The following is a 27,542-nucleotide window of genomic DNA, read 5'->3' as shown; positions in this document are numbered from 1 at the left end:
GTCAACAGCACCCCCTCCCCACTATAAATAGTAGGAACCAGGAGCTGCTTCCCCCTCCTGATGGTTTGCCAGAAACTTTTTGAGGCCGACCAAAAGTCACTTTCCATGGCCTCACCGAACTCCTCCCACGTCCGGGTTTTTGCTTCTGCGACTGCCCGAGCCGCGTTCCGCCTGGCCTGCCGGTACCCGTCAGCTGCCTCCGGAGACCCGGTAAGCCTCCTTCTTCAGCTTGACGGCCCCCCTCACCTCTGGTGTCCACCATCGGGTACGGGGGTTACCGCCACGACTTGCACCGACCACCCCGCAACCACAGCTCCGTATGGCCACTTCCACAATGGAGGTCCGGAACAGTGTCCATTCAGACTCAATGTCCCCAACCTCCCCCGGTATGCAGTGTGAGTGTAAGCTCCGGCGAACAGGAGCCTCTGCCAGACGTTCCCAGCAGACCCTCACTATGCGCTTGGGCCTACCAGGTCTGACCGGCTTCCTCCCCCGCCACCTGAGCCAACTCATCACCAGGTGGTGATCAGTTGACAGCTCTGCCCCTCTCTTTACCCGAGTGTCAAGCCAGTTTTGTCACCCAGGGATCGGACCGCCAGGGCCTCCCTTGGCCGCCACCCGATCCACAAAGCACCGAACCCCTGACATTCCCCCTGCGGGCCCACCTGGAGACAGTCCCGCGTGCATCTTTCGGGCTATGCCCGGCCGGGCCCCATGGGCCAAGGCCCAGCCACCAGGCGCTCGCCAACAGGCCCCTCCCCCAGGCCTGGCTCCAGGGTGGGGCCCCGGTGACCCTAGTCCAGGCGAGGGAAACGGGACTTCGTTTTAATACTTTATCATAGGGCTCTTTTGGATTGCTCTTTGTCTGGCCCCTCCCCTGGGACCTTTTTGCCTTGGGAGACCCTACCAGGGGCTATTGCCCCCGACAATATAGCCCCCAGGGTCACTGAGGCATGCAAACCCCTCCACCACAATAAGGTGGCAATCCAACTTCTATAATCCTTTCCCAACTTCTATAATTCTCCTTCTTAGATCATCACTGAGTTCCTTGGACTTTACAATTGTTCTGAGTATTTGTCAATCCAATGAGTGCTGACAAAGAAATCCTTTTTATGCTGTCAAAGAGAAACTACCAGCTACAGTCAATCATGATCACTAACGGTCTTAGCCTTGTGAAGTTAAAACACATTCTAGAACCTTCAGCACCATTTATTAAAAGATTTAGGTGAATGTATGTATATATTTGAGCCTGTTTTGTATAATTTTGACCCAAGCATTGTTTCTTATTGACAGTCTACTGAATTTTCATATAAGTTTATATGACAATAAGTTGAAATATCGGTGATATCGCCCAGTCCTATGCTAAGTGGGTCTGACCCACCTCCGCTTTCGCTCAGGCAAAACTGCCCTCAATTTCCAGGAGATATTGCCACACTCAAAGTCAAGTGGCTCAGGGGGAGGGGAGGGGGGTATGGAAGAAGGGATAGTCTTTCTTCATATCTCACATTGATGAGTCTGGCAGGGGGCGGACAGGCTGGGCCACCACCCCCTGCAGCACCAGCACCAGGTCAGTGTCCGCTCCTGTCCCTGCCTCTAGTCTGACACTGTGACAGCCTGCAGGTCAGGGCAGGTGAGCGCCTCTCCCTGGCACGCTGATGCACAGCCCCCCCCCCCCCCACCCCCAGGAGCAGCTCCTAGTCCCAGACGTCCCTCCGTTCACGGTATAGGCTCCCAACTGCAGCACAAAAGCGGCACCAAAGAGCATCTACCCTGGAGTGTCGGGCGCCAGCTCTGTGCATGGCTGGAAAGTTGTACTCAGCCACCTGGCCACCTGCCCCTCTGGTTCCCTGAAGGCCCAGGGGTCTGCCCTGACAGTGAAAGGCAGGCCACATGGGCAGGACTTCCAGTGCCTGATGTAAAGCAACACTGCTAGCAGCTCCCTACAAGGGGCACTGTAGTGCCGCGCCACCTTGTTGTCATGGCTATAGTGCATGACCCTCCTTTCTACATCCGGCTTCCCCGAGGAGAGCACCCCCTCAGCGCCTAACCCATTGGCATCAGTCTCTAAGGTAAAGGGGAGGGACAAGTCAGTGGGGGCAGCACCAGGGCCTCACTCAGGGCCTTTTGCAGACTACAGAAGGCCTCCTGGTACTGCAGTGACCAGACAAACTCCCTGTCCCTGTGCAGCAGATGGAACAGAGGGGCAGCCATGCAAGCAGAACCCCCCAGGAACCTCCTGTAATAGGAGGTCAGGCCCAGGGATCTGGAGCTGCTTCTGGGTGTTGGGAGTGGAAAGGCTCACTCTGGACTGGCAGCTTCACAGGGGGCTGTGACAGATATTGAGGGCAGTCAGTCTGAATTCCAGTTGAAATGACTGGCTGAGCGCAGGGTGTGTTGGGGGGAGTGACCACAGAGGGCAGCATGATGGCAGGCCCTCCCCGGAAGCTTAGAGTCTTGCACTCTAGGTCTGGCCAGCAGCCGGTAGTCTAACCCAAGGATGCAGGGTTCCTGTATTGCTGCTACCCATGCTGGATGACGTATTGTCCTGCTTCCAACAACCACGGACAGCATCCCCCTCCCTCTCATGTGGGTCACCTCACCAGTCACCATGTGCACCTGCACAGAGGTCGCCTCTAGCTGGTTCCAGGTGGCCCCACATCAGGCCACACCAGCGTCACAGTGGCCCCTGTGTCCACTTTGGCGGAGCAGGGGACTCGCGCTACTGTGATGGGGACATGGCAAATGTGCCAAGCACAGGTATGACCCACCATTGCTACCGGGGGGAGTCATCATAAGCTTCTGGGGGGAACGGGGTCAGACTCCCCCATCTATGTTGCTGGGCCCCTCCGGCAGCAGGTGGTGATGGGGCAAGTGTCCTAGGGGTGCTTATAGTCCCCTCTATACAGACCCTGCACTGTTACCCTGCACTTGGCCCTGTGTGGGGCTTTCCCTGAGGAGGTGTTCAGGCTGGCCACACCCCCAGGAAACTCTGGGCCCCAACACGGTGGGCGTCTCCTCTGGAGCCACGTGGCCCGTAACAGCTCAGCCACTTCAGTCCCCCACGTGGGCCTCCTCAGCTCTGAGCAGTCACCGCAGGCAGCCCGTGCAGCAGGTGTATACTCTCTGGGGGGGCAAGGCCGACTCGCTCCACATGATATCTCTCTGCACTGCCAGCCCCAGAGCTGCCTGCAGGGGGCACAATTCCTCCGGCTGAACCTGGACCAGCTGCTTAGGGGAGAGAGCCTTGATGGCTCGCTTTGTACGGCAGGGGGCATGTGTGCATAAGCCCAACACACCAGGTCCTTTTCGTTATTAGCTGATGTCCGAAGAGGCTTCGGCAGCTGTCTGCAGCACAATTCAAGAGGTCTGGTTGAACACACTACCCAATCTGGCTCTTGGGAGTCCCTACTAGTGCAGCATACCTGTTTTTGTCCCCAGGGCTGAGCAGTGGGAGGCAGGACAGCGTCATCCTGGCACAAAGCCAGCTGCAGGGCCTTTTCCTCCAGTGACTACCCTCCCGCTTCCCACATGTGCTGTCAGCTCAAACTGATCTTGGGACACTTCCCAGTCTGACCTTCCTGAGCACTTGGGGGTTTTTACGAGGCAACGTGACCGAGCAGATATGGGGCTGAACTAGGGCGGGTGGCAGTAGGTGGAGTTAAACCGGTTTTCTAGGGCATCCTGACCATGTCCTCCCCAGGCAGAGCAGGGTTTGATGCCCTGTGTGTTGTGACACGTTATTCCCGTGACCATCATTGAAATTATCTGCCATTTTTGCCACAGTCATCCCTCTGTTGGTTTGTCCCAGATGGGATCACCTTCGTTCACATCTCACATCGATGAATTTTGTCCACCCAACATCCTGTCAGCAGATCGTGGTTTTTCCCTCCTCAGACTCTCTCAGTAGGTTCTCACCATGGCTGGCTGTCAGCTCCCCACAAGCCTTGCTGTATCAGCGATGCTCTGCCCCTGTCGTCTGGCCATAATGATTTGGTCCTTGTCAAAGTCACTCAGATCTTTACTCCTGCCCATTTATTCAGCATTCAGCATGTCGACTGCGAGTATCAAATATTGTCTAATATATCCCAGACCTTGACATGCGCTATTTTCACCAGATTGACAATGTTATTTGCATCACGAGGGGTAGTCATATTTTTTTGGCTCATTAGTGTATTACAGTTTTTCTCGATTGCTAAAACACATTTCTTTAAATTAGGCCTCAATTTCCCAAAACTCTAAACACAAATCCTTAACTGCTCACTCAACTACTGAAACTTCCACTGTTCAGGTCAAAAACAAACTCTCCACTCAAAACCATGTAGTCCTACATCTAAACCAAACTCTGCCTTCAGTAATTACACAAAAAGCATCAAATGCATATACACTACAAAATAGGAATTACACACTAGTGAGATCAGTTCAAAACAATACCTCCAAAAACTGCAATGAATAATGGCATATTTTGGAATAATTGTTGTCCCCAGAACAAACTCTCTACATGACACACACACACACAATATAAAGACACAACACCTATACATTTTCATAATTTTTTAATTCTTGGATGTACTGTAGTCAAAAGCCGAAACTGAGTGAAAAAGTAAATCAGCAGTAAAAACATGCAATGGATAAAGAATGCAGTGCATGGAATTACCAATATCAGATATCAATAGGTCATTGAAAACATTACTGTAACAAAAAAAAACCAAAAACAAACACATTCATCTTCAATCAGCATCCCTTCTCTCGTCTGGGTCATGCCATAAAGTCTCATCAACATCGCAGGCTATATCAGCCCTAGCCAGGCAGCGGGGGAAGAAACCCCTTGCATGTCTAATCCACCCCTGGCAAGCCTCAGCTGTAATGTCAGAACAGGCCTCCTCCATAGCCTGGAGGAGGTGAATACGGATGTAGGGGTCTCGGTCATAGACCTTCCACCGCCATGCCGAGAAAAACTCTTCTATGGGGTTTAGGAAGGGAGAATATGCTGCCAAAAAGATGTTGCTGAATCTCGGGTTATTTGTGAACCAGTCACGAACTACAGCAGTCCTGTGGAAACTGACATTGTCCCAAATGACACAGTAGCATGGCTGCTGTGGCTCCATCTGGTCTAGTTGGTATAAATGATCTCTCAGAGAATTGAGGAAAGCCAGCAGATGCATGGTGTTGTATGGACCAAGGGTGGCATGGTGGTGGAGGACCCCTCTGTGGCTGATGGCGGCACACATGGTAACATTTCCTCCTCGCTGGCCAGGGACATTCACAATGGCCCGGTGGCCAATTATGTTCCTCCCCCTTCTCCTCCTTTTGGTAAGATTAAATCCCGCTTCATCAACAAAGATACAGTAAGTTCATGAGGAGTCTCTCTGGCATCTATGTCAAATATTCTCTACAAAAGAAATGAAATGGTTCAATAAAATTGCTGTAGTGCACAATATGGCCTATACTACAGTATATACACAGCTGTAATGCATATACTCAAATATGGTATGAAAAACCATACTTGCACATATTCCATGCGTTCGTCTTTGACTCTATCAGAGTTCCTTTCGAAAGGATCACGATAGGCCTGTTTCATCCTATGGCTATGACCATATTGACGATGGCCGTCTCTTGCTCTTGTGAGAATAGCCGTCTTCTGCCTCCGTTAGGTAGTCGCCTTTCAGTTCTGCAATACAGTAATAGAATTACTGATGGGATTACAGTAAACCATCCATTTTACAAAATAGGAGCACACAGTAACGCCTGTATGTGATATGGTACAGTAATACAATGCATTTCAGAGCGCATACAATAGAGCAAACAGCTACAGTACATGTATATACTGTTAGAGCGCAGAATACTGCACTCCAATGTTATACTAGACAGCAGTATGTAAATTACCTACCTATTTTCCTCTCTGACGGTCCGTATTATAGAGGCTACTGTGAAGCGGTTCACATTCGGCTGCACTCTTTGCCCGGCTTCCCTCATGGACAACCCATGGATAAGAACATGGTGAACTAGAGTTGCACGAATCTGATCAGAAACCACTTGTCCTTGCCCTTCCTCTTCCATCTCCTCTCCTGTGTCCCCTTCCTCTACCTTCAGGTCTTTGTAGATCCATTGTTCCAATACAAGTGAACTGACACATGGCCCTTTTATCTAACAAGTGAAGGTTCTGATTGGTGTGTGAACAATTCTGATCGGCTGTGTTTTCCTCTGGATTATTGTGTGCTAATTGGGTTCAAGCTGTGCTGACTTGAGTGAACAATATTGACTGAAGTGCTTTGTAAATGAGCACATGGTTTAGGCAATGAGAATTGAAGAGATTTGTGTGTAGAGTTTTGCTCTAACAGTTCAACAAATTGGAATCATGTGTCAAAACAGGGGAATAGTGTCAACAGTTTAGGGAAATGGGTGTGTTTTTTGGTAGGTGGAGTAATGGTTTTGGAAATTTAGCTCATAATCCTGGTAAAAATGTGTAAGCAATTGAGAAAAACTGTAATATAACATAATATTTATTCATTTTTTTACAGTTTTTCTGAATTGCTAAAACACATTTTCTAAAATCTCATCTTTTTGTCTCAAAACATAAGAACATAAGAAATTTACAAACGAGAGGAGGCCATTCGGCCCATCAAGCTCGTTTGGGGAGAACTTAACTAATAGCTCAGAGTTGTTAAAATCTTATCTAGCTCTGATTTAAAGGAACCCAGGGTTTTAGCTTCCACTACACTAGCAGGAAGACTATTCCATACTCTAACTACACGCTGTGTAAAGAAGTGCTTCTTCAAATTTGTTTTAAAATGTTCTCCCGCTAATTTCCACTTATGGCCACGAGTTCTAGTATTTAGACTAATATTGAAATAGTCATTTGGCTGAACAGCATCCAGACCCGTTAGAATCTTATAGACCTGAATCATATCCCCCCTTAGTCTCCTTTGCTCAAGGCTAAACAGATTCAGTTCCGCTAACCTCTCCTCATAAGACATTCCTCTAAGACCAGGAATCATTCTCGTAGCTCTTCGTTGCACCTTTTCCAAGGCAGCAATGTCCTTCTTGAGGTATGGTGACCAAACTTGCACACAGTATTCTAGGTGGGGTCTTACCAAGGAATTATATAAGTGTAACATCACCTCCCTTGACTTAAACTCCACACATCTAGAAATATAACCCAACATTCTGTTCGCCTTTTTTATTGCTTCCCCACACTGGCGAGAGGGGGACATGGAAGCATCAACATACATACCGAGATCTTTCTCGTAATCAGCTACCTTTATTTCAGTGGAACCCATAAAATATCTGTACTTTATATTTCTGCTCCCTGCATGGATTACCTTGCATTTATCTGTGTTAAATTTCATCTGCCATGTATCAGCCCATTCGCTAATTAAATCCAGATCCCGTTGAAGCCTCTCTGCTGCTAGATTAGTATCTGCTACCCCGCCCACCTTGGTGTCGTCTGCAAATTTAACCAGTTTACTGTATGTATTTGTGTCAATATCATTAATGTAAATTAGGAACAATAGAGGTCCTAAAATTGAACCCTGTGGTACCCCACTATGAACGGAGGCCCACTGTGACATTGTGCCTCTAATAACTACTCGCTGCTTCCTGTCAGTTAGCCAGTTTTTGATCCAAGTTGCCACAGTTCCTAAAATCCCTGCAGCTTTAAGCTTTAGCAAGAGACGTTTGTGGGGGACAACATCAAAGGCTTTCTGGAAATCTAAGTAAATCACATCATAGGCCTTTTTGTGATCAATTTCACTTGTAGCTTCCTCAAAGAACTCAAGTAGATTCGTTAAGCAGGATCTACCTCTCCTAAATCCATGTTGGCTGTCCTTTATGATGTTATTTGCATCTAGGTAATCTACCATTTTCACTTGAATTATAGCTTCCATTATTTTTCCAGTAATGCTAGTTAAACTGATTGGCCTATAGTTTGCTGGATTACTTCTATCCCCTTTTTTGAATATGGGTGTTATATTAACATGCTTCCAATCTGATGGTACCACACCCGCAGATAACGATTTCTGGAATATTAAAGTTAAAGGTTGGCTAATAATATCCCTCATCTCTTTTAAGACTATTGGTAAGATGCCATCAGGCCCCTGCGATTTATTTATTTTGAGTTTAGCTAGGCTTAGTATCACATCAACCTCAGTTATACATATATTGGTCATAGACGATGCTGTATTCGTATTAATTGGTGGTAAGTTACTTGTGTTCTCTATTGTGAACACCCTTGAAAAATAATCATTAAACTCATTTACCATATCAATTTCATTATCAATTATAAGTCCCTTACTATCCTGCAAATTAGTGATTTCAGCTTTTAGTGCTCTCTTGGAGTTAAAATATTGGAAGAAACCTTTACTGTCATGCTTAGCCTCCAATGCAATTTTTCTTTCTACATCCCTCTTGGATAGCCTAATGCCATTTTTTAACTCTGCCTGTAGACTTAGATACTCCTGCTTAATTTTGAAATCATTAGTTATTTTCCATTTTTGGAACAGAGCCCTTTTCCTCCTGACTTTATTCTTAATTTCCTTAGTAAACCACCTTGGTTGTCGTTTCCTAGATTTAGTTTTGCTGGAAACATTTATGAAGTCCTCTTGCACTTGCAACAATGTGCTTTTGAAAAATTCCCATGCCTCTTCTACTGTTTTGCTATTTAACTCTGTCCAGTTTACAGTTTCTAATTTCCGTCTCATACCATTAAAGTTAGCCTTCCTAACATTGTATACTTTTAATTTCGACTTTGCTCTTCGGACACTAAAATTAACCTCGAATTTAACCATGTTATGATCACTACCGTACAATGGGTCTAAAACCTCTAATTTTCCAATCCTATCCTGGTTATTACAGAAAACCAGATCAAGAAGGGCTTCTCCCCTGGTAGGAGTATTAACAAACTGAGTAAAAAAAACAATCCTGTACTAATTCCACCATCTCAAGTTCATTTACAGAAGAGCCAGAGATTGTGTCCCACTGTATCCCAGGTAAATTAAAATCACCCATAACCACCACATCATTAATCCTGATATCATCATATAATATTCTGCTTTCCTCTACAGCTACATTAGGTGCTCTATAACAAACCCCGACAATTAGGCCATTTGAATCTTTAGCATCAAGTTTTTTGTTTTTATCAGTGAGATCCCTTGCCTGCAAGTTTTATTTTACGTATACTGCAACACCACCTCCCTTCTTGCCTATCCGGTCTCTACGGAACAACGTATAACCATCCATATTATATTCATCACCATCATTGTCACTCATCCATGTTTCAGTTATTCCTAATTGTCTGAAGAAATTAAAGCCTCTAAGTCAGTAATTTTGTTTCTAATACTCCTAGCATTCAAATACAGACCACTAATGGTAGGCCTTTTACAGTGTCTACTTTTAATATTTATTTGGGCATTCCGTCTCTCCCCACATAAATTCTTAACTGACCTCCCTGCTCCCCCAGTCCCTAGTTTAAACATTCCTCAACTATTCTGCACATACGCCTCCCCAATCAGTGGCGGAGCCAGGAAATTTTCTGTGGGGTGGCCAGGATGATTATGTGATCATTTTGGGGGTGGCATAAATTAGAACTATCAACAAATTATTCAAAAAGTAGTCAGACTTTAGTTGGAATGACAAATGTGACATAATTTTATTTTTTTCTCTTTTTTTGCCTCATGTAGCTTACTAAACAGTTTAATTACGAATTCACCGAGGCATAAAGAAGTTAGAAAATGCTTATACTTTTACTATCTTTTCTTTTGTATTAGATTAATAGTGTTTAAACAAGATTACCTGTAATTATTTGTTGTTCCGTCGCATTTTCAAATTCCCGCCAGTGGTATTGGACTCCTCTCCGCTCCACTCCACTCCACTCAATGACAGTAAAAGAACTCCACTCCACTGGCGGTACCAGGATGTGCGCACACAAAAGTGTCCGGCATTGCTGTGGCAGTACAAAAAAGGTTCCGCGTCGCGCGGGTGGTTGCATGGATGGCTGTGGTCAGACCAGGGGGGGCCAATAGGGTGGCCGGGTTTCGGCGGGGGGTGGCCACGGCCCCCCCCGGCCACCCCCTGCCTCCGCGCCTGTCCCCAATACACTGGTTCCCCTATGGTTCAGGTGTAACCCGTCCGGCTTGAACAGGTCCCACCTGTTCCAGAAGGTCTGCCAGTGCCCCATAAACCTGAACCCCTCTTTCCTACACCACCATTTTAGCCACGCATTTAATCCCCTTATCTCAGCTAACTTTGCCTTACTTGCACGTGTCACGGGAAGTATTCCAGAGAATACCACCGTGGATGTTCTGCTTCTAAGCTTATCCGCGACTTTTTTAAATTTATCTTGCAGAACAGCCCTTCTGCCCTTTCCTATGTCATTGGTGCCAACATGCACCACGACCACTGGATCCACCTCGGCTGGGGCCAAAAGCCTGTCCACTTGATCACTAAACACAAACTCTAAAATTCAAGCTACACTCACAAAACCTTCGACTTGTCTTGCAAAACCAAACATTTGACCCAAAACTATTTTAACTTTACTCAAAATCAAGCACTACTGTCAAAAACCACACAAAACCAGCCAATGTGCAAACACAACTTAGCAACAGTTACACACTACATAAATAAATACAAAACACTGTGGGATAGCGGGAGAATAATATTTATTTATTCATTTATCCTTGTACTCACATTTACAGTTTTTGCCTATTGCTTACACACTTTTTGCTAAATTTGGCACATTGTGTCAAAACTCTACACACAAACCCATCAGACATAGCACTTGGAGATTAACAACTCACATCTATGCCAAAATGAAACACTGCAATCAAAACTTTACACTCCTTTCTAAAAATCTAATTCTTGCAACAAAACCATACACACAAGCACCATTTGAATTACTCTTTCATATCAGCAGCAACACACTGATGGGCTTTATATAAAACACTGCAGTCTTTGTGTTTCTAGTTTGCTCAGACTCAGTTTTCTGTAAAACTCAAAAGTAGAATTTCTGCAGTAATCAAACAAGAGTTTTTACAAAAAAACAAACATTCTTAAAGAAAAAAAAAAAATTGAATCACAAAACAAAAGTAAAAAAAAAAAAAAACACTGAAGAAATTGCTCTTGGGGGAAAACATATGCTTTATTTGTGTGTGTGTGTGTGCATGCGTGCGTGTGTGTGTTTGTGGTGGGGGAGTGGGCTTATGGATCCCGCCTTCTGTTTGGATCTGGCCACAAGACCTCGTCAACATCACAGGCGATGTCCTCACGGGCTAGGCATCGGGGAAAATATCGCCTTGTGTGCCGAATCCACCCTTGGATTGATCCTATCTCAATGTCTCCACATGCCTCTTCCATTGCTTGCAGAAGAGTCATTCGGGCATGTGGTTGCCGATCATATACTTTCCACCGCCACGCTGAAAAGAATTCCTCGATTGCATTTAGAAAGGGGCTGTAAGGGGGCAGGTATAAAACTGTGAAATGATTATGGTTGTTGAACCAATCTCGGACCAGAGCTGCCCGGTGGAAACTAACACTATCCCAGATGACAACAAACCTGGACTGCTCTAGTCTGTCCTGCACAACTGCATGTAGTGCATCTAGAAATGCAACGATCTGTCCTGTATTGTATGGACCTAGAGTGGCATGGTGATGCAGGACTCCTTGGACACTAATTGCAGCACACATGGTGATATTTCCCCCACGCTGCCCAGGGACATTTACAACAGCCCTTTGTCCAACTATGTTACGGCCCCGACGCCTGGTTTTGGCTAGATTGAAGCCTGCCTCATCCACGTAGATGAACTCATGTGGCAGTTCGGCGGCATCAAAATCCAGAACTGTCTGTAACAGAAAATATGGAATAGTGTTACTGAAAACACATATTGTATATATTTTCACACAAGTAGGGGCTGGGTTGGGTCACTATAGACAAAAACTACAAGCTGCAGGCAGGGCAGGAGGCAGCATAAACCCTCATTCCCACATCACAACATATAGTATGTAAAGTAAAGTGACACATACCTGCACATAATCATGGCGCAGATCCTTGACCCTGACACTGTTTCTCTCAAATGGCACCCTATACAGCTGCTTCATTCTGAAGTTATGTTTCTGTAAGATGCGACTTAGTGTAGAAGTGCTGACCCTGTTGATATTGCTGAATACATTTCTATCAGCAATTATGCGTTTTTGCAACTCACGAAGTCGGATTGCATTATTTAAAACTGTAACACAAATAATTATGCTTTTAGCAGAAATTCCATATTTTGTTTTTGTTTGCTGCTTTGTTACCATTTATACAAATGAGGCCATGGAGTGTCCCTTTCCTTTTTGCAAGGCAACACAATGTAATCTGTGCTAAAACAGTGGGTATGGCAACACATATATTACAGTATAACATTCACATTATTTTAGCAGACACTTTTATCAAAAGCATCTTATAGTGAAGTACGGTAACTACAGGGACTGTCCCTCTGGAGCAAGTTGGGGTCAAGCACCTTGCTCAGGGGCACAATGTTGGCACCCCCTGGAATTGAACTCACCATCTTCCGGTGTTCCTAATGGGAGCCCAGCCAGATCCCTAACCACTAGACCACCACCATCCCCCTAGATCAGGGATCTCCAAGTCCGGTCCTGGAGAGCTACTGTCCAGTAGGTTTTCTATCCTACCTGGCTTCTGATGAGCCACACCTGTTCCTGGTATTTACTTGAGTATAGGTGTGACTCATGATGTCTTACGAGGAGAGGTTAGCGGAACTGAATCTGTTCAGCCTTGAGCAAAGGAGACTAAGGGGGGATATGATTCAGGTCTATAAGATTCTAACGGGTCTGGATGCTGTTCAGCCAAATGACTATTTCAATATTAGTCTAAATACTAGAACTCGTGGCCATAAGTGGAAATTAGCGGGAGAACATTTTAAAACAAATTTGAGGAAGCACTTCTTTACACAGCGTGTAGTCAGAGTATGGAATAGTCTTCCTGCTATTGTAGTGGAAGCTAAAACCATGGGTTCCTTTAAATCAGAGCTAGATAAGATTTTAACAACTCTGAGCTATTACAGTTTTTTCCAATCATTTTAACGCGTGTCTCAATACCATGTCCACTTTTTCAAAACACTTAACACATGCACCATACCATTGGACCATGTGAGCTAAACTATGTATATGTTTGCATTGCTTTAACACAATATGCATTCAATCACCACTTCCCCCAAATTTCATGAATACTTCTCTCAGTCAGTGTTCGCCACCAGCAAAACTTTGTACAACTACAGCCGATTTTTCAGACGTTTAGATAATCTGTTCAAAACAGTTAACTTTCAGGTCAAAACCTAATGAAATTTAGAGCACTGTCAATTGAAATATGCTGCATTTTGAAGGACATGCACTATGCAGTAAGTGTACACACTTTTCTCTGTACACAGTGAAAACAAACTACATTTAGTTCTGCAAATGACACAGTATGATGTATACATGTGCTGCTTCCCAGACAATATAGGATACATTCTAGTACTGAGTTTACTGTAAAACTTTACTTACTTGCACATATTGACATTGTTGCTCTTTCACTCTCTCACAGTTTTGCTCAAATGGTACCCAATAAACTTGTTTCATCCTTATCCTGTTGCGTTGCAGGACACGGTCAATTGTTGACAGACTCACACTAATTATTCCCTCAAAATGTATGTTGTCTTCTATAATCCTTTGCTGTATTTCACGCAGTCGAATTGCATTATTTTGACGGACCATATCCACAATAAGTGTCTCCTGGTGTTGTGAGAACATGCGTGTTCTTCCACCCTCATGTGGCCATCTTTCAATTCTAAAAAAAAACCATTTAGTTAGAAGTATACATATATACATACATATATATTTTATTCAGTAAATGTTTTCAAACACAGTACCATGGAGAAAATATTTTTCACTGTCCCGTTACTGAGTCAAGTATACTTTTTACCTGTTTTCTTCTCTGAAGGTCCGGATTATAGTAGCCACTGAGAACCTGCTTAGGTTTGGTTGTACACGTTGCCCTGCCTCCCTCATAGTCATGCCATGCACCAGAACATGATCTATGACAGTTGCTCGAATGTCATTTGAAATTACAGATCTTCTTCTTGGTCTTCGTCTGGACACATGTGTTTTCAATTTTGAGTGGTAGTGTGTAAATGATGAAAACAGTGTGTTAGTTGTATTTAACTTCTGTAGTCTGTGTGCACCATTCTGGGTACAAGTGCACCACACTGCTAAATGTGTTTTGTGTTTGAGAATGTGTTTAGAGTTTTGGTAAATGGGAGATTCAGATTTGCAAATTGTGTCCTAACCAGGTGAATAGTGTTTAAGATTTTGACAACTGTGGGATTGATTTGATGAAAGAGTTTTGGTAGTTGACAGTTTAGTTTTTACAATGGGATTTAGTGTTTTAGTAATTCAGAAAAACTGTAATATTCCAGTATCCTGTTTTTCAGGATATTATATTTTTGTACTGTGTACATTTTAATTTGTTTGCACCCTTTTTTACTTGTTTTCACTGCATACTCTCTTTGTGCTTTGTCTATATATGTACGTCCATCTCTTCACACTTGCTGCCTTATGCGCAAGGATTTCCCTTTGGGATCAGTAAAGTATTTCTTAATCTTAATCTTTTGATGTAGACAGTTTTTTCCTAGTTGGTAAGCACAGCTGGTACTGTACTCCGTAAAAAAAAATTTTTCTATCTGCTACTTTCTTATATTGAAAATGATGATCTTGCCAAGAGTCAAACACACATAGGCAGGAATTAGACTAATCTAGGCTTAGGAAGGTGCCCTTTATAAGTATTCATCATAGATTTCATAAGGTGCCTGTATTCTCGAATACCGTTTCATAAACATAAAATGAGCTGAATACAGAATACGGATTTTTATATTCTGAATATGTAACGCAGGTACCTGTATTCCAGTACAACCCAACCCTGGTGTCATGTAACTGGGAATATGTGAATTGTACCTTTATAAAGGGAGCCAAAGGAAAGACAGCAAGTGTTTAGATGAGGAAAACCTGATTTTACATTTTATATTAATAATAATGATAGGATAGGACACTAGTGTGGATAATTGTACACTACAGACTAATGTAATCTTTCTCTTTTCAGAATATTCAATTCCGATTGCAGTAGCTACTTTGGGAATATGTGGCTGCATATATGTCAAGGATTATTTATTGAATTATGAAAAAAAGCGCTTGGAGGGATTTTACTGTAAGTAGGAAACTTTGTACTGAACTATATTCAGCCTGTTTGTTACTGATATTTCACACAAGTCACTCTATATATTAAGTCAGAGTACAACTAAAATCCATATAATTATCAAAATTTGCCTTTCCCCTGCTTATATGAAGTTTAAAATTGCAATGAATTGCACAATTATGCATATTCAAATATTGACTTATTTTTAATCATATTTTTTCCCCAAAGTACCTATAAAAATCATGTTAAGTAATTAATTCAGTTGAGCTCCCCTCCTGCTCATTATACAAATTGACCTCAATTGTCCATGGAAACCCTTAGACCTTCACATCCTTGAAGAACCTGAGTTCTTATCTATGACCAAGATGATACATTATTACAATTTATCATCATGAATGTTTTCCTGGTATTTTGCTGCTTATTCCTGGTTCCTTGAAGGCGCGTTGATGAGGCATAATAAGCCCTTTATTTATTCAGCAAGATGTTCCTTGAAATGAATAGACTGATTTTGTCCACCCCCTGTAAGTGCCCACCCCTCAAAGATATAACAGCAAAACATAAACAGAGGGATAATATTTTATGGGGGCCTGTTTTATTTTTATTTAATCTATTGTTTTTCATGTTTTATTGCTTTTCAGATTTTGGTCAGAAAATCCTTTTGGGGGTTTTCTTCCTGCTTCACCTAATATTAAGTTTCCTGTATCTAAGTGTGATTCTAGAAAATGACAAAGGTAAGGAAAACCTTTAACTGTAAGAAAATAAGAAATTTACAAACGACAGGGGGCCATTCGGCCCATCAAGCTCATTTGGGGAGAACTTAACTAATAGCTCAGAGTTGTTAAAATCTTTTCTAGCTCTGATTTAAAGGAACCCAGGGTTTTAGCTTCCACTACACTAGCAGGAACACTATTCCATACTCTAACTACATGCTGTGTAAAGAAGTTCTTCCTCAAATTTGTTTTAAAATGTTCTCCCGCTAATTTCCACTTATGGTCACGAGTTCTAGTATTTAGACTAATATTGCAATAGCCATTTGGCTGAACAGCATCCAGACCCGTTAGAATCTTATAGACCTGGATCATGTCCCCCCTTAGTCTCCTTTGCTCAAGGCTAAACAGATTCAGCTCAGCTAACCTCATAAGACATTCCTCTAAGACCAGGAATCATTCCCGTAGCCCTCCATTGCACCTTTTCTAAGGCAGCAATGTCCTTCTTAAGGTATGGTGACCATCTGACTATAATAGAGTTTTAACTGTGAGCCATTGTTGGTAAATGGTGTTTGTAAAATGTTTATAAACCTGAAATATTTCATTGGGATGCACCTAACAGTAATGCACTATAACCACTTCTAGTATCAAGTCATTACTGAATTACACCATACTACGTTGTAATCATCACAAAACAGGCAGTAATATCTTCTGTTTAAGCTGTAAAAAGGGTGATAGAGTGCTTTGTTATTTAATTTGTTCTGTGTGTCTTCAGAGTCGTATTTACTGATTTTAAAGGAACAGGAAGTTGTTCATTTCATTAATAACCTTTGTTGTATTAAAAACAGAAATTAACTGCAAGTAATTCTGACCACAGGACGACCTGTAAAGACCTGCGAGTTTGTGCTAATCTACATTCTGACTGTCACATTGCTCTTTCGATTCTGGCATCGACGACGTGTCCTTGGTACAAATTTGTTTTATTTTAAAATTTAATAAACCCCTTTATTGATGAGTTGTTTAAATATAAGTTTCATAGAGACCCTTATATTTTAAATAAAAGATTATGATTTTGTTTTGTAAACAGACCATTATCAATGTTTAAATTAATGAAATTAATCAATTGATGAATGAAACCCAGTTACAGATGTATAGCTGTTTGAAAGTATGTACAAGTGCCGTGACAAAGTATTTGCAAGTAATACAAAGTAATTCCTGTTTCACTCTATTTTTTCTTATTCATACCACTTAATTGTTTCTGATCTTCAAACAAATTCACAAATTCAGTGTAATACAAAGGACAACTTCAGTAAACACAACACACAATTTTTAAATGACCATTTGATTCATTAAAGGTAGAAAATTCACTAGCACCCATATCAGGAATGTGATATGTCACTCAAATCAACCAATGAACCAAATCTAAATCATAATGGATTAAATTAAACTGGACACACCCATTATTGACAGCTGACAGCCCTGTTGAATCTACACATCACTTAAATATAATCTTTCCAGTAATGTGGATGTAATGTCTCGATCAAAAGAACTTCCTGAAGACCTGACAAAAAAATGTTAATGAAATAAATCAGTCAGGAAAGACGTACAAAGCACTCTGTAAAACCCTTGGACTCCAGTGAATCACTGCGAGATCCATCATTTTTCTTGAACCCCATTGAGATATTAGGGCAGGACCTTAAATGGGCAGTTTATATTCAAAAACTATCCAATGTGGCTGAATTAAAAGAATCCTGTACAGAAGAGTGGACCAAAAATGGGGGCAATTACTTTGTCACATGGGTGATATGGGTCAGTGGTGGAACAACTGTAGACTGGGCCCAAGTGCAAAAATGGACCATGCCCCCCCCTTACTAAATTCACACCTAGATCCTGCCTACACCAGTTGCACCATTAGGCCCATCAATGATGGTGAGATTTAAGTAGTCTCAAAATATCATACCCATCTTGCACTGCAACAGTTAGAAAATTCCAGAAACGTGCTTTTTTCATTAAATATATGCCTCAACAACATAGTTTGGCTACAAAACATTACAAACGATTATATTTCAAAATGGTTTTAAGTATTGTACCTAATATTTGTGTGTGTGTGTGTGTGTGTGTGTGACTCCCACCATAATGAAATTGCACACATAAAAATGAAAGATATAAAATTAGCATGTTACAAAACTACATAATAAGCATGACATCTGTACTCTGCAGAAATTTCACATATATGTGACACTTTTCAGTAAGAGGGGGGCCCTCGACATCGCAGGCCCCCATTGCCCCACCAACCATTTTGCCCATGATATGGGTGTTGATGAGTTATTTTCCTTCAATAAAACAAATTATCATTTAAAAACTGCCTGTTGTTTACTCAGCTTGTCCATTTTATTATACTAAATTTCTTTGGAGATCAGACAAAATTAAGTGTGATCAATCGGGCCAAATACTTCATCACAGCCCTGTATGTATCTGTATGACTAATGCTTTTCTCTCTACCTTTCAGCCAAACCCCGTAAATATGTATATTTCTCAGGGACTTTTGGTCTCCCTCTCCTGAATTCTGTTGCCCTGGCTGTAGCATTACAACTCAAAGCAGGTAAATACACTATAGATTTGAGATGTTTCTCCTGAAATTTTACTTTTACTAAGTAAACTTAACAAATACAGCTAGATTCCTGTGATTTTATATCAGTCACTTACTGCTCATTTGCTGACCTCAGTTCTCTGTGGTTTTTGTGATCATGTTATTTCAGACACAGGAAAACAGCCATTGGATCTACGGCTGATTGTCCTGATTTCTGGGTCTGTCATCCTCTTCAGCTGGTTTGTTATACAGATGTCTGCATACTGTAAGTATAACAGAGATATGATGAATAACTTACCATAAAAATTTAATTTCTGTACTGGGACTTTTCCAGTATCTCAACATGAGGTTTTTTGTTCTTCCTTTATGATGCTGTTTCAGTGGTGTAGAACTGTAATGGCCTCCTGGCCAGTAGGGGACACTGAGGCCAAAATGGGGACTTCTGACTATTACAAAATGAAAGGAAGTTAAAATAAACACAACCTCCGTAATGCAGCACACGTCAATAGAAAATTGTTAGTATTCATTATTATAAAATTATTGTAAATATGTAAGTAATCACTTAATATCATTACTCATCAATTTTGTAATAACCTAGCAGCTACAGTGCTGTGCAAAAGTTGTAGATAGTCAAAATAAATGTTTAAAGCTATATATATGGGTAGTACATGCACATTTACTCAGAACAAAAAACACAATATTATAATATTAGAACATATACAAATTAGGAATAACACAATAAAAACTAGTAAAAATGTCTTCCGTTCTCCAAAAAATTACTGATATCTTTTGAGACAGCTAGATGAACACTGCTTTAGTACTCAAACCTCTCCTCACGGGAGCCATTCCATGTATTTATTAAATTTCACCACCAGGTCATTTAATTAATTAGTTAAATTAGTTAAAAAGGATGAATGAAGTATTGATTAGCTATATGAGGTGTGCAAGTGGTCGGGTCAAAAAATACACTATGCATTGTATGGTTGTTGCAAATACTGGGGTGATTTTAGCAAAGGTGGCTAAGCTAACACACTTATCAGGCATAGCACAGTTCTACACCAACATTATTTTCTTTTGCTGCCTAGGACTTTTGCACAGTACTGGATATTGCACAGTACACCATATTGATATCCTACCTATTACTGATATCTTATTACTGATATGTTACTCATTATTTTAACCTAATTGAACATGTTGCTTTTGCATCTTTGTAAATCACAGGTTTGGTCAAAAAAGAAAAGTGAGTAGACATTTTTTTACATAGTATATGTACCACTTATTTTTATGATAAAATGGTAGAAATAAAGAGATATAGAAAAAAAATCGATCCGTCCCTCGTGGTGAGCCAGGCACATGTCACAGGAAGCACAGGGCACAAGGCAGGGGACACCCTGGGCAGGATGCCAGTCCATCACAGAACAAACACACAGTCACATACAATGGGGCATTTATAGATGCCGGTTGGCCTAACCTTATGTTTTGGTACTGGGAGGAAACCGGAGTATTTGGGGAAACATGGAGAGAGAATGCAAACTACACAGAACCAAAGTCGGGAGGTGTGAGGTGCCAGTGTCACCCACTGAGTCACCATGCAGCAATGTTACAAATGAGTGTCATCATGTGTTAAAATGTTATAATGTGGATTCATCTGAGTTCAGCTCCGTAATCCAGCTCTTACATGGGAACCAAACCCTTAGCTGAAATTCAGATAATTCCAAGAATTATCTACATTTAAGGTGTTACTGGGAATTGGTAAACTAGTGATTTAACTTAAAATGTGATATTCTGACAAAGCTCAGTTGTAATTATTGTATTACAATTTCCCTAGAATAAAAGAAGAGATGGGCTTGATTCAGAGACAGCAAGATACCGAGTTGGACCAGGTTGGTGCCCAAGATACATCTTCCCCTCTGTTTGGTGTCCTGGGACCTGTTTCTCATGGGGGTCACCTCACTGGTCACCGTGTGCAGCTGCACAGAGGTCGGCTCCAGCTGAGTCCAGGCAGCCCCATGTCAGGCCTCACCAGTGTCCCGGTGGCCCCTGTGTCCATTAGGATGGAGCAGAGGACTTGCTCCACTGTGACGGGTACTTGACAAAAGTCCCAAGCATAGATGCAAACCACCACTGCCACCGGGGGGGGGGTTTCATCAGCTTCTGGGGGGAGGAGGGATGGACTCCCCCATCTGTGCTGCTGGGCCTCTCTGTATCTTGTATTGATGGGGCACGTGTGCTTGGGGTGAGTACAGCCTCCTCTACGTGGACCCTGGACCAATTCCCCTTGCCTCGCCCATAATATGGAGCCATGCGGCCCATAATAGCTCATCCACGTTTGGTTGCCCATGAGGGCCAACCCAGCTCTGACCTGTCGTTAATGCAACTGATGCGTCCTCTCTGGGGGGGGGGCCCGGCCGACTCGCTCCACACGATGTCTCTCTCCACCGCCAGCCTCACGGCTGCCTGCAAGGGGTGCGGCTGCTCCAGCTGAACATGGACCAGCTGCTTAGGGGAGAGAAAACTGATGAGCTGATACTTGGCAGCTCTCTCTGTACGGTGGGGGCATGTGTGCGTTGGCCTGCCACTCCAGGTCCTCTGTGTCATTTGCTGATGCCCAAAGAAGTTTGCCAGACGTCTGCAACGACCCCCCCCCCCCAGATCACTTTTTAGGAGGTCCGGTTGAACGCACTGCCCAAACTTCGGCACCCTCACTACTGCAGCATAGCTGTGTCTGTCCTCAGGGTACCGAGTGCGGCACCGAGTGCGGCGCGGGACAAGATTTGTTGGGTGAATGCGGGTGCGGGTGGTAAGGTTCTCATGTATGTGCGGGTTGCGGGAGAATAGAATTAATAGCGGGACTCCCGCAAAATGTAATTATCTTAAAATTAATTTATTAAAAACAAATACTCTATTATTTATCTACTGCACAAAAGCAACAAGAACGACTAAATTAAAATAATAACAATTTACAGGCGAATCGTCTACAAAAACTACAACTTTCTTTTTTATATACACTCAAAAGGGAAGCAAGTGAAACAAATAACAGAGTAGCGGGAAGAAGCGGTAAAAATAAAACTACTTATATGTTTACCTGCGGGATTTTGCGGGTGGGAGCAGGACAAAACTTGAATACTGCGAGAGGGAGCGGGAGAAAATAATATATATTTTTTGCGGGAGCGGGCGGGAGCAGGACAGAATCTTGCGGGAGCGGGCAGGAGCGGGACTGAAAAATCCGTCCCGCGCAGGTCTCTACCTCAGGGCTAAGTAGTGGGAGGCAGGCCAGCGTCGTCCATGAGGCACATGGATGGACTACAGGGCCTTTTCCTCCAGCGAATCCCCCGCATACACTGTCAGCACAATCTGAACACTTCCCAGCCTGACCTCCCCAAGTACCTGGGGGCATTTCAGTGGCGGTGTGACCAAGCAGATATGGGGGTACTCCTCACGGGGGGTATACCGGGACAAGGGGCGGCAGGTGGAGTTTAACTGGCTCCCACTGCCCCCCAGAACACGCCCTCCCCAATCTATCCATCTCAGTTGTGCCACCAACAGGCTACACTCTGGCTACCCCTTGGCAGTTTTTTCAGTGGGGCAACCATAGGAGGCCCAGAATTTTAACATTCTGCCTGTGTTCCTCACCATGGCGTCTGACGTGTCCCTTATTACTGCTGCACTGACTGTTGTGGGATGTTGCCTCTGGACCATTCCATACAAGCTCACGTCCCCTTCACTTCTGATGCCAGCCAGTTTGCCCTGGCTTGGGCCTGCCTTCATGCACTCGTTTGTAGGCTCATTTAGGCTGTGGTGCTGATAGATCCACTCTGAGACATTGTTTGCTAAGCTCGGCCCACAGTGGCTGCTAGCTGTCAGGTTTTTCCTTTTACCATTTTCATTATGCTGGAAAGTGTCTTGGTGTCTCCCTAAAGGAAGGCATTGCCACCACATGAGCGAACAGTGCCCCCTTCTGGCAGCCCTATGAACAGGGCACAGGACAGGAGCTTGGGGTTACAGGGATCACTGGTGGGGGAGGGGTTGGCACCCAACTCCAGACCAAGTCTCCCCTCCCTAACAGCCTGCCCCCCTTCCCAGCCAAGGTAACAAACCTGGTGAAAGCTGCCTCCCAAACCAGCAGGGGCCCCAGACCACGTTCAGATGGGGACTCGAGGGAAACGGCTTTGAGTGGCGCTTCAGATATTCCAGGCGCAAAGAAACCAATCTGATCATGATGACGAAATACAGCTGAGGTTTACAGGCCCAAGCCCAGAATGCACAGCATACAGAGCATGAATGCTGGTTTGGTGACTGTTAAAACATACAGTGACCCCCGCTGATGAGATCGTTGTTCTGCCCTCCACTGTGCCATGTGCTGTCGGTAGGTTACTCACTACGGTTAACTGTGAGCACCACACAAGCCCTGTGGTTTGGAGATGCTCTGACCCAGTCATCCAGCTGTAATGATTTGGCCCATATCAGAGTCACTTTACCCTTTTATACCTGCCCATTCCTTATGGATTCAAAATGTCAGCTATGAGTGCCAAATGTTAGCTTATCATCTCATATATCCCTGACATTATCATGCGCTTGGACTGTTTGATTTCTATGCCATCGTATATTGCATCCTCTCATCGTGACCTCCAGTTTTTGCTGTAATATTAAAAGTAAAACCAGTTCATGGTCACTAATTGTCGATTAGTGGAACATGAAAATATTAATTTTATCAGCGAACACTTTTATTTTTGCAGAGATCACATGACAGTCACAAGACTGAAGCGTCATCATCCACTGATCCCGAAGAACTGAAGGCAGAGGAGGTAAAACAAAGGACTTTGTGATTCTCAGGGATAATGTAATGGAGGCTCCCTGGGTCATTAGCTGCAGATTTAGCTGCGGTGTGATTTGGAAGTAAGAAGTTGGCTTCTTACCAACAGTCTCCATGCAAAAGCATTGTGAATATTTTAAAAGTTTGATTTCCTAAATAGCTGCTGTAGATATTGGGTTGTAGGTTGCTGGTAATTCCAACATTTCAATAATGTTTCATTAATAAACTAATATTATGTAAACTTCATGGTCACAGCGCTGTGTTTAATGAAACCCGGTAATATGGACTATTTAAGTTAATATTGTCACTTCTGTAGGGATCACATGACAGTGAGGAGACTGAAGCATTGTCCCCCCCTAATCCCAATGGACCAAACACAGAGGAGGTAAACAGAGGAACAAGATCTCTGTGATTCTCAGGGTTCCTGTTATTTACTGCACTTTGGATCCAAGGACACTGTTACCTGTCAGTTTTTACAGTGTATTTCAAAAGAATAAGGAAGTTAGCTTCTTAATGAAAGTCTATGTGCAGTTTGAGAGTTTGAGAGTCATTTGAGAGTTTGAGTATTTCATTCATACTATAATTTTTGGGTTGTTAACCTTTTTAAATATTTGGTCACATTAAAATAAATCATGTAACCAGGTAGGTATAGTAAATACAATTGCATCGTGGCTACATTATTCGTTTGATGAAAAAAGAATATAAAATGTAACAATTGACACACTTTTGCAGGGATCATGTGACAATCAAGAGATGGAGGCATCGTCACCTGCTGATCACAGTGAACCAAACACAGAGGAAGTATTACTGGGAGAGAAGAACACAGAAGTATGAAGGATCAATAGCGCTTAATTTTAGATTTTTGCCTGCAGTCCCAAGTTTACCAGGTCCTGATGAATCAACAAGTTATTCTTGTTAGCAGGCATCAGATTATTGATGCTAATTTACAGTTAACTATCTGAAGAGTTAAGGGACTTTGCTGGGTAGCAAATAAGCTTTTCTAGGACCAGCTGCACATGCATATAAGCAGATGTTCATCTACAGAGCAGCACCCTGAGAAGGACCATTATGTTGTATCTATAGTCAGTCACCTGAGGATAAAGTCAGCTGTGAAGATCAATAGAGGGTCCTTCATGTCATCCTGTTGCTTCCAAACTGAACTCTGCATATTATGCTTTTGTTACATGGAACTTTTCACGATCCTACAGTATTTCTCGGAATATCTGCTTAGTGTAAAAGCTTATTTATTTCATTTGAAGAGACACTGCTTAGCAAAACAATGTATTTTTTGAAATTTAGTCACAAGTGGAAATTAGCGGGAGAACATTTTAAAACAAATTTGAGGAAGCACTTCTTTACACAGCGTGTAGTCAGAGTATGGAATAGTCTTCCTGCTATTGTAGTGGAAGCTAAAACCATGGGTTCCTTTAAATCAGAGCTAGATAAGATTTTAACAACTCTGAGATATTAGCTAAGTTCTCCCCAAACGAGCTTGATGGGCCGAATGGCCTCCTCTCGTTTGTAAATTTCTTATGTTCTTATGTTCTTAAGCAAAGTGGTTTCATGACAATATTTCAGAAACCTTCCTGTGTAAATATTTGTACATTGTTTGATGATTATCTGACTTACCTTTATTTGTTGTTTTCACTGTTGAAATGTATAGTTTACTAACAATGAGGGCAGTGTGTGGCTAAGTGAGCAAAGCTTCTATGTTTGTGATCAAATAGTCACCAGTTTGAGCCCAGCCTCAGCACATCTACAGGTCCTTGAGCAAGGCCCTTAACTCCCAGCTGCTATGGGTGGCTGCCAGCTCACTCTCACTTACATAGAGCAAGATGGGGGAGGTGTAAGGAGAACAGGGATCAAGAAAGTATATATTATTACTCTGCCCATATGAAAAAAAACTGTATGATTCATATACAGCAACCATATATTTTTCTTACTTAATTCAGCCAGAATTGCCTTCTGTGTTTCATACAAGTCCAATATATGTCCTATATAAAATCAGACCGGTTATGGCCACTTTCATATTAAAAAGCACACATTAAACATGTAATGGAATTTTTGGGTCATATATGAAAACTGCATAAAATATTATATGAGTTTTACATGAAAACAATATGTAAAGGTATATGGTATTACTAAAAGAATAAAGAAACTTACTAATTTTCATATACAAATCATTTAAAGTTCTTATATTAAATCATATACTAGTCTAATTGAAGTCATATAGGATTTATTTACATTCTGTGTCATTTGTTTAGAGGTATTTCATATCGTTTTAATAGGGAAACTGTGTGCCTGCTCTTCAAGCTTTATACACTTTAAAAAAAAATCTCGTAAAAAAACGGTAAAATGACTGGCAGCAGCGGCTGCCAAACAAAAACTGTAAAATTACAGTAAAATGTTTTATTTCAAATGAGGTGCAAAAACATTAAATTTACAAAAAATGTCCGTTATTCTTTTACATAAAAATAATGAATATTATTATGATCAAATACCTTAATTAAAAGGGCAATTGCAAAAGTTCAGCAGATAAATACTGTTATTTTACAGCTTTTCTTAATATTATTATGATCAAATACCTTGATTAAAAGGGAAGTTCTATAAGTTCAGAAGAGAAATACTGTTATTTTATGCTTTTTCTTAATATTATTGTGATCAAATACCTTAATTAAAAGGGCAGTGCCAAAAGTTCAACAGTTAAATATTGCTATTTTACAGATATCTCCTAAATTCTTGCAACAAATCACCTTCAATAAAATGACCACACCGGAAGTTCAGCAGAGAAATACATTTATTTTACAGGTTTTTTTTTTTACAAATATATTATCAAGCACCTTCAATAAAGCAAAAAAAATATCTGTAAAAAATATCAGATGACTGGCAGCAATGGCTGCCAAACAAAAACCATAAAATTAAAGTAAAATATAGTAATTTGAATTAAGTGAAAAAACTTAAATTAAGTGAAGTGTTAAAGGAAAATGGCATGTTTTTTTTTTAAATTAGCCAATTTGCAGTCAACCTCAGAGTTAGATAAGAGGGTGCATACCCTTCTCTTAGCTGTGTTTGCAATGCCCAGTCTGACACTGTTAATCTAGTTTAGCGTAATTCACTGGGAGTAGATGTCTAGCTATAGCCTACAACTCCTAAAAAGGATGGCATCCATTTCTAGTGAATTATGCTAGGCAAATGGTGTCAGACTGGGCATTGCAAAAAGAGAGAAGAGAAGCATATGCACCCTCTTATGTAACTCTGGGGTTGACTGCAAATGAGCAAATCAAAAAGCTGGTGTTTTCCTTTAAGCTTAAGACTAAACACTTATTTTAGAAGATGAAACCGATAAAACCATAGAGAATTATAACAGTGCAATACAAGTATGCCTATGGCACTAAATACAATGCAAAGATTCAGTTTTGTAGAATTAGGCCTACAGTATGGTATAGACCTATAGTTTTTAAACATGGTGATCAAGTGTGGGAGTGGTTGGGAGGGTCCACTGCAAATGCCTCCCGCAACATTATTCGAAGTTTAAAGTTTAAAGTTTGCTTCTTACCTCCCTGTCAGTTGGACCACCAAAATCCAAGTCCGGGACAATGTTGCAGAGGTGTAGCTTGCACAATTTTTTTTTAATAATGTTGCAAGCCCTCCTGACCAAACATACAGTGAAATCATGAAAGGTGACAGTAAAGAGTTATCCTCTTCTAAACTGGCAGTAGTCCACTGGATTCTTGGTGCATCAAGGAGGGGTGGGGTGGGAGAGAGAAGACAAGAACATTAAAATGTAACATTCAAAAGAAAAGGTTAACTAGGATTCAAAGGTTAAAAAAAAAACAGTAGAAAGTGTTTCTATTTTGAGGTGAAGAGATGGGTCTCACCCAGAGGTTGAGTACTCTGTGACTGAGACTTTTTATACTCAACTGGGTGGTGGAAATGAAATCTTGGTCTGGATCTGTACTCTTTGGACCTGAAATCTCCATCTCTGGTCTCACCTAATACATGTCAGGACATGATAAAAATCATCTGGTGCTTACCTGGTTCTAAAATATATCTAACCACAAGTGCACAAAAAAGTAGATTCCACCATTCATTATTTATTAAAAAAAAATAAACACAAAGCCAAAATGGATAAGACATGGAAGCACACCCTTGCTGCTTCCATAGGATTTAAATGGTTAAGCAACCGGACAGGGCTCCAGAGTGTAACTATATGCACAT

General features: G+C 42.2%; 1 protein-coding gene across 1 annotated transcript in view; it reads left to right on the top strand.

Annotated features, from left to right (window-relative positions):
* Positions 1-25,473, top strand: part of LOC111844771 (uncharacterized) — a 63,361-nt gene extending 37,888 nt beyond the window's left edge. The window contains exons 13-22 of the mRNA XM_072718484.1: positions 15,122-15,226; positions 15,853-15,945; positions 16,799-16,888; positions 18,431-18,523; positions 18,681-18,776; positions 19,733-19,751; positions 20,340-20,394; positions 23,248-23,316; positions 23,641-23,709; positions 24,057-25,473. Coding sequence (XP_072574585.1) covers positions 15,122-15,226; positions 15,853-15,945; positions 16,799-16,888; positions 18,431-18,523; positions 18,681-18,776; positions 19,733-19,751; positions 20,340-20,394; positions 23,248-23,316; positions 23,641-23,709; positions 24,057-24,158 — 791 coding nt within the window. The 3' untranslated portion in view covers positions 24,159-25,473. The remainder of the gene's footprint in view (positions 1-15,121; positions 15,227-15,852; positions 15,946-16,798; positions 16,889-18,430; positions 18,524-18,680; positions 18,777-19,732; positions 19,752-20,339; positions 20,395-23,247; positions 23,317-23,640; positions 23,710-24,056) is intronic.
* Positions 25,474-27,542: the final 2,069 nt, after the last annotated feature.

This window comes from Paramormyrops kingsleyae, chromosome 12 (genome assembly GCF_048594095.1).
Source record: "Paramormyrops kingsleyae isolate MSU_618 chromosome 12, PKINGS_0.4, whole genome shotgun sequence".
Taxonomy (NCBI): domain Eukaryota; kingdom Metazoa; phylum Chordata; class Actinopteri; order Osteoglossiformes; family Mormyridae; genus Paramormyrops; species Paramormyrops kingsleyae.
Note: the sequence above shows the minus strand (reverse complement) of the source record. Positions and strands in the feature narration are given on the sequence as shown.